This window comes from Chanodichthys erythropterus, chromosome 16 (genome assembly GCF_024489055.1).
Source record: "Chanodichthys erythropterus isolate Z2021 chromosome 16, ASM2448905v1, whole genome shotgun sequence".
Classification (NCBI taxonomy): Eukaryota; Metazoa; Chordata; class Actinopteri; order Cypriniformes; family Xenocyprididae; genus Chanodichthys; species Chanodichthys erythropterus.
In genome coordinates this window covers 16,550,468-16,558,673 of record NC_090236.1, presented here as the reverse complement: position 1 = coordinate 16,558,673, position 8,206 = coordinate 16,550,468, and the positions used below count along the sequence as shown (strand labels likewise).

Below are 8,206 nucleotides of genomic sequence, written 5' to 3'. Positions count from 1 at the left end.
GAGTCATAAACATCACGTACTTTTGAAATTCCAGCATTTAGTTGATCCTGGTTAGCGCTTATTGTCACAGTTGTAAACATGATGGTGTTCTTCTTCCATGAGGGGGTTTGGCATCATGCATTTTGTTTCTACGTGGACCGTTAAAGAATGTGACACGCACATCTCCCGGACATCCTGTAGAATTCAACCAACCAGATGACGACTTCGAAACTCCTGAATTGTTTCCAGTTAAGGGTGCCATATGCATCAGACATTCAGCCAACGGTCCGTGGGCATGACGTCTGAGGCTGAGACTTCCCTTAAGCCATCCTAGGTGTATATGACTATCTTCATTCAGATGAACACAGTCAGAGATATATTTAAAAATATCCTTAGTCCTCCAAGGTTTATAATGGTTGTAAATGGCTGCCCAAATTTTGAAGACAATTCAAAATTGTCACGGAACTCATGAAGACGAGATAGATCCAATTGCAGCAATGGTGTTTATTGTGGGCAAATCCAAAAGGCGTAATCCGGGGTACAGGCAAAGGTCATAATCCATAAATAGACAGTCCAAACATGAAACAAGAAACACGAAACAAGAAACTACAAACCAAAACGGGAGAACAGGGATCAGACTCGAGGGTGACATCCAACAATGAACCACAAGAACAGACAGAAACGACTAAATACACAGACACTAATGACAAAATATACAACAGCTGGGTGCAATGATGAATAGTGATTAGTCCGGGGAGTGTGTTATGGGAAATGTAGTCCATGAAATGGGTGAAACAGAGAATCCGGGAAGGAGTGCCCTCTAGTGGCTGAAGGGCACTCTCACAGGTGATCGTGACAAAAATTGTCTGCACCTATTCATTAAAAAATTTAATCCATATGACTCCAGGGGGTTAATAAAGGCCTTCTGAAGAGAATCCATGCATTTGTGTAAGACAAATATCCTTATTTAAAACTTTATAAAGTAAAATGACGAGCTTCCGGCTCGACAGCCATACACATTTGATGTACGTCCAAAAAGCGTTAACTTCCACAATGTAGTACACAATGCCATGACATACTACGCTATAACATGTAGTTGTGTTCGTCTGAATGAAGATAGTCATATACACCTAGGATGGCTTGAGGGTGAGTAAATCATGGGATAATTTTTTGGTTTTGGTTGAACTATCCCTTTAATACAGATACAAATACAGGAAGAGAGTGATAGCTGCATACTATAACCAAAATGACTGCCTGAGATTTACAGGAGAAAGAACCAAATTATATGAGCGAGTTTAGCTAATGTGTGGTTAATGTGTACCATATGAACTGAACCACAATAGTTTCATACTGTATATGAAAGAAGGAGTGAAAGGCTCAAAGCAGCTGAAATAATGAATCCCTGAAATGCTGAATAGAATAAAGATGCAACACTAAGTCCTGATATTTACTATACTAATCATAATTTGTCAGTTCTTTTAAAAAGATTCTGACATGCCATACTGCATCTAAAATCTGCTTCTCCAATTCAAGCTTCCTTTTATTCCGGCTTCATTGGAAGGTAAAGGCAGGTATGTGCGAGTTCTATCCTTCATGCTGACCAGGCAGCCATCCAAGGTAACCCCAGGAACTCTCCCGTTACTCTTTAATTCTACTTTAATATACTGAGTGCTGGTGAAAATAAACGTCCTCTTCCTCTTCTGGCTTCTGCAGGAACAACTAAGGTCACCTTGAGAAAACATCTTCCTCTTAACTTCCATGTCAATTAAACTTTCCAAATGCGATGTTTGGGAAGAAAAAACAAAACAGAAACAAAAAAACAGTTGTGGTGCTTTGGATTGATACTTTGGAGGGGTTGACTCACGGATCACCTTGTATACCTGCAAATGTTAATGTTCTTCAAGAACTCCAAGGCATTTAAATCACAGTAAAGCCCTGAGTTCATTGTCAAGAGCAAATCTAATCTTGGATTGTAACTGTTTGTTACATAGAGCGACCTGGATGCGTTTCAGAGGTCTAATCTAGAGTTCAATCTTGTAGTCACAATTTATGAAAAAAAAAAAAAAAAAAGAAAAGAAAAAAGAAAGAAAGAAACTGTAGTTCCACCTCACTTAAACCAAATTAAGGAAACATCTTTTTATGGAAAATCCACGTCTGTAAGTGATTAATGTCAAAACATGAGCCACAACAGTGCACAAAGCAATATGTGTATAGAAATCATTTAGTAATATAGCATAATGTATATCATTATGTAGGAATTAGGGAGAGATAAAAATTCTTTACAATTACTTGTTTCTCAACATAAACAAAACTGTTTCAACTTCAGTGCAATGTCATGAGTTTGGCAGTTATGAATGGAGCTGATTCATGACGGGCCAGCACACACTGCTTATAAGCGTATAATTACAATAATATGGTGTGCCTTTTTATATGCAGAAAATATCCAAAACAGTCAAAAGTTATCATGTGTCTAAGTGGTTCAGTGAACATGAATTGCTTTCTCAGACATGAGCCCATGTATTTGGGATCCAGTGAGTCTCTGTTTCTATCTTTTTGAGTTCGTCTCTCAGCTCAGTGAATGCAATGGCCAGATCGTCATTGATAATCACTTTCTCAAACAAGTGGCCATATTTATACTCCATGGCTTGGGCAGTGGTAATCATATCCTGGAAGTCCTCCTCCTGCAAAAAAACGAATAAAAGGGACATCCATGAGGATAATATTACTGTATTTTAAATATAACACTTCCGTGCTGAAATTTTATTGAGCTACATCCCAAAAGTCCTGATATTTATGTTGTGCAATCATGTCAGAATTATCATAATTATGAGGTGACAAGTTATTAGTGCTCTAAAAGGCTGTAAATGCTTTTACAAGTCAGAATCTCATCTGATGTGGGTTAAAGGGATCAACAAAACAAAATAATACAAATATAATGCTGATGCTTTTTATATCATCACCATGACTGACATTTGCAGACTGCATGCCAGAAGGCTTAGATTCCACAGCCTACAGATGGTACATTTAGGTAAGATACCAAGCTTTGAAGTGTTTTCCTTGTTTTGGTCAAACTAGTGAAAGGAATTCCTTAAGTTTAAGTTTTAATTTATGTTCTCTTACGTATATAGTCATCTTGAAGCAGTTAGAAAAACAGCCATGAAAGTAAAGTTACTTATACAGTTCAGTGTATTTAAGTGGTCCTGTTAAATTCATTCAGGTCAACGGTCAGTGTGAGAAATGTTCTTCCTCAGCTATGATATTGTCCACTATTTTTAACAATGAAAAGACATTTTTACACATCACCCAAAGCTGCAGATGGTCTGAAAGAACACATCTTGCCTATAAATGTCTTTCTGTGCCTCAAAAGGTATTTCACTTTGCGGTTTATGAATTATAAAAATGATGTGACATTATACGTCACACTGAACTGGCTTGGATTGGAGTAAGTAAAGTGCAGAAGACAGTAACGATGAGTTATTCCACTAAATCATGAACACAAGCAATATCCAAATGTGTCTTCTTAAGGTCAGTGCTCACTGCAGTCATATAGGACACGTGTGTCCTTGGTTAATATGGAAAGATGAGCAACACATTTGCACCCAGGAGCTTGGTAGTTTGTAAAACAACATCCAGGTGTGAGAGAGATGACCCAAGTCTTTTATAAGACCCCGGGGTAGACTTAGGTGCTCATGCTCACAGCATGACACAGATGGGTCTCAGTGGGGTTACCAGCAAACTTTCTGCCCCATGCCTGAAAAATCCTCAGACAGTTGGGAGTGTAAGAAGACAAACCTGTGTGTGCTCATGGGGCACACCTGCAGCCCACCCTGGAGAGATTTTTTAAAAGGGGCCCTTGCCAAAGAGGTGCATTAAATGCCAAAGAAGCTAAGTACGTCAAGACAACGGGTCAGGTCAGACCTTGTCCATCTTTGCTGTGTACTGAACTGCTGTAGGAAGGTCATGCATTGAGAATTCTCCCATTCCATTTTTGATCCCACAAGTGTTTTTAAAGGGTTAGTTCACCCAAAAAAGAAAATTATGTCATTAATGACTCACCCTCATGTCGTTACAAACCTGTAAGACCTCTGTTCATCTTCGGAACACAGTTTAAGATATTTTAGATTTAGTCCGAGAGCTTTTTTTGTCCCTCCATTGAAAATGAATGTACGGTATACTGTCCATGTCCAAAAAGGTAATAAAAACATCATCAGAGTAGTCCATGTGACATCAGTGGGTTAGTTAGAATTTGTTGAAGCATCGAAAATACATTTTGGTCCAAAAATAACAAAAACTACGACTTTATTCAGCATTGTCTTCTCTTCTGGAATCCTTTCCATTGAATTGATTCCATTGAATCCTTTCATCTGTCGGCGTTGGTAATGCACTTTTATGTCGCCGTGGTTGTTTTTGGCGATTAGGACATCCGCGACATTTTGAAGCATCGAAAATGCATTTTGGTCCAAAAATAACAAAAACTACGACTTTATTCAGCATTGTATTCTCTTCCGGGTCTGTTGTCAATTCGCGTTCACGACTCCGCTTCTTTTTCTTCTTCTTTCCTGTTTTACGGCGGTTGGCATCCAGCTTATTGGTGCATTACCGCCCCCTTCTGCTCCGGAGTGTGGTTCACGACTCCGCAGTGACGCTGCTGATGTTAGACGCTGCTGACGTGTTATTTAGTTTACAGTCTGAGGGAGATGCACGCTGTATTCAAGCTATTCTACATTCTTTGTATTTTGGTACTGCTATATATTTTTAAAATGGTGTGTAAGTGTGCATGTCGTGGATATCCTAATCACCAAAAACAACCACGGCGATGTAAAAGTGCATTACCAAGGCAGACAGATGAAAGGATTCAATGGAATCAATTCAACGGAAAGGATTCTGGAAGAGAATACAATGCTGAATAAAGTTGTAGTTTTTGTTATTTTTGGACCAAAATCTATTTTCGATGCTTCAAAAAATTCTAACTAACCCACTGATGTCATGGACTACTTTGATGATGTTTTTATTACCTTTCTGGACATGGACAGTATACCGTACATCTCTCGGACTAAATCTAAAATATCTTAAACTGTGTTCCGAAGATGAACGGAGGTCTTACGGGTTTGGAGCGACATGAGGGTGAGTCATTAATGACATCATTTTCATTTTTGGGTGAACTAACCCTTTAACCTCTATGTACTTACTATAAAAACACTTTTAATGAGGATAAACATAATCAGACAGCACAAAACTTCTATAGAACAACCATGATAAACAAACACGATAGAGATGACAAGAAACTATTATATCTCTTACCGTAAAGAATTTTGTGGCTGTTTGCTCATTCTGACTTGCCAACACTTTTGCTTTTCTTCGGCTCAGTCTTAAGCGCTCTATTGATGGAGGCTTCACAAATACAACATAGGGTTTAAACTCGGAGGAATAAAGGGATGCTATAGTCTGTTAGAGAATGGAGAACAAAACGGTAAAAAAAAAATACAGTGAGCTAAATGGCAACATAAGAGTCCTTTTATTAAAAATAATACAGATGATCAATTGTTGCCTAGAATGAATGTGTCCATGCAATGCAACCGTTTCATTTCAAACCATTTTCTATGGTATGGAACACTAGACACATTTCCAAAATCCTGCACAAGTCCTTTAGCATCACCCATGCATAAATTCAAATGTGTGCCCACATAGTGGGTTCGTTAATACAGTGAGAATGTTTTCTATAAATGTTATAAGCTGATGAAAAATAATCAGACCACAGGAAATGTACCAACTGGAGTGGAGCTGACAGAAGCTCCCCGTCCAGAATGACATAATTCCTGCCCTTGAGTCTATGTTCCAAAGTCAACAAATATGACATGTAATATAGGACTCCTTGGCACTCGTTCACTCTGTTTATCCCTGTTTCTCTCTTTTCCTCTTTCGCTTACGCTTCTGGAGAGAGGCACAAATTGTGGTATTTGTATCATATACTGCATGTGTGGTTCTTTAATAAAATGAAATAAAATCCATTAAAAAATATGTCCTGAAAGGGGCCGCTGTTGTCGAAGACCCCTGTGCGCAGATATCTGATCCAGTGCTTCTTGGCACTCACACACCCTGCCATTCATGAATGATGTTTTACTCACATGAGGTTCCACATCCAACAGGCAGACCTTGCTCTCCGCCATGACCCTGCGCACCGAATCCAAACTCATACCATAGTAGTTCCCTTTATGTTCACCATACTCCAAAAATCTAGGTGAAACATAGGGGAAATATGGAGAAAATAGACATTTTTATTATTTAAAGCCCCAATAATTTATACTCCTTTACATGCCTGTTTTGAATAAAAAGTTATGAAAATATCTTATAAATAATAAGATGATCATAAACTATTTGAAAATAAATGACAATTTGGAGCATTCAAATATATGAGAAATATGACTGCACACATTTCTCATATATATTGGACTTATCCCTCCTGAGTGGCACCTCAGACGGCAGTGCGTTTGTTTCTTCTTTTATAATTTTGAGCATTCAAACATAAATCTCCAGGTGATGTGTTCCAGTTTGCTGTTATACATTAGCATGTTTTTTTTTTTCTTAATTTCAAAAAGTCTTCGCCAACACATTCACAGTGCAGTATCATCCATTTTGTGCTGTTTGAAAGTGGTAAACACTTGACTACCATTAAACGTGTTTGTAGCAAAATGGTGGATTAATGGTACGTGTCACAAACTTTCATATTGCTGACAAATCGTGATTTATTATTAAAGAAAATAACGCTATATAAAATGCTTTGGCTCTTTTCGCAGGAACATCATCACACTCATTCAGAGTAAATTGTAACATATTTCAGCAGATCATCCTTCTAGATTTTTTGGCACAGTATGTTTTATGTATGTTACACAAATGAAATGCCACCTGATCAAATATTTGAGGAATGGTTTCCAAAGAATGATCCAAAATGAAAACGCAATGCTTTTCATAAGTGTGCCATATTTGCATAGAAAAAAGACAATAAATAAATTCCGAAAGTCAGCTGTAATTCTAATCTTACAAAGTGAATTAGGATAGGAAAGGAACATTCATCATTTATTTCTACATGCTGCTAGTTGTTTAACTCCTGAATCACTAAAGGAATTATGCAAATCAAGGAACAACACAAATTCCCCATCTTGCAGGCCATAGTGCTCAGTTGTAGAGGATGTAGCAGACTACCATAATCTTTTCATTAAATTCTATTTACCATCTGATTTTTGTAGGTGGTAATAGTGTAATGTTAATTGCGCTGAGTCAATACAGTAATTTTGTGAAAAATCTATAATGAAACTAATAAAACAAAATAAAAGGAGGCATGTTTATATATAATGATTTTCAGTATCTACTTAACCTGGGTATAGAATTGTCAGTGAACAAGACTGGCTGTGTGCTGAAATACTGCATCCAGAAATAGCACAACTGTTTAGTGAATTCAGCCCAGAACTTTTCTGAATTTTTGAATCATTTACTGGAAAACTGTAGAATACTGTTCCGTCGTTAATGAATAACACTGAGTAACACAGAATTATACTTGTAACTACTATTAACTAACAAGAAGCTCTGATTATTGAATTATTAAGTAATAGTACTCAGTTGAATGAGACAATTTACTATAAGCTAATCAATAACAACTATTTTTCATACTATTTTTAATTTTTGGTAAAAGTCATTACCCGTGGGTTACCATTTTCACTTTAGTCATACTACATAGAACCACATATTTCTGTGAGGCATGTTACATTTAAAATGCTACATTTTTCTCGGGCATTTAAGGTATGGCTGTTGACTCAAAAAGTTCCAGTTGTCTCTATGATTCTCTAGTGATTCAATGAGAATTGTGGAGTTAAGCTGTCTTCTGTTTTGTTGAAGTAAAAAAAAAAAAAAAAGAATACATCTGATGTTATGACCAGAGGGATGATGGAAAAATAGCCACAGTACTAAGGCCCTGATTACTGCATTTAAAAACAAAATAATTTCCTGATGCTGTACTATTTCAGAAGATCTGTAATAGTGCCCCCTACTGTATAACAGTAAAAACATATATTGCCAGAAAAACTCGTCAATGGCGGAGAGCGTTGTATCATAAATGATGGAAAAGCTTGTCAATGGTGGGAAAAGAGATAAAATTACCTATAGTTAGTAAATAATGTCCCACTTTATAGTAAGTGTCTTTAACTACTATGTACTAACATTTAAATGAATAAGT

The 8,206-nt window shown here is 37.1% G+C and overlaps 1 protein-coding gene across 1 annotated transcript in view; it reads right to left on the bottom strand.

Moving 5' to 3' along the window:
- Window positions 1-2,480: 2,480 nt before the first annotated feature.
- Window positions 2,481-8,206, bottom strand: part of mpp7b (MAGUK p55 scaffold protein 7b) — a 92,524-nt gene continuing 86,798 nt past the window's right edge. Inside the window, exons 18-20 of the mRNA XM_067364047.1 lie at window positions 6,105-6,213; window positions 5,281-5,424; window positions 2,481-2,660 (exon numbers count right to left, since the gene is read on the bottom strand). Of these exons, the coding sequence (XP_067220148.1) occupies window positions 2,481-2,660; window positions 5,281-5,424; window positions 6,105-6,213 (433 nt within the window). The remainder of the gene's footprint in view (window positions 2,661-5,280; window positions 5,425-6,104; window positions 6,214-8,206) is intronic.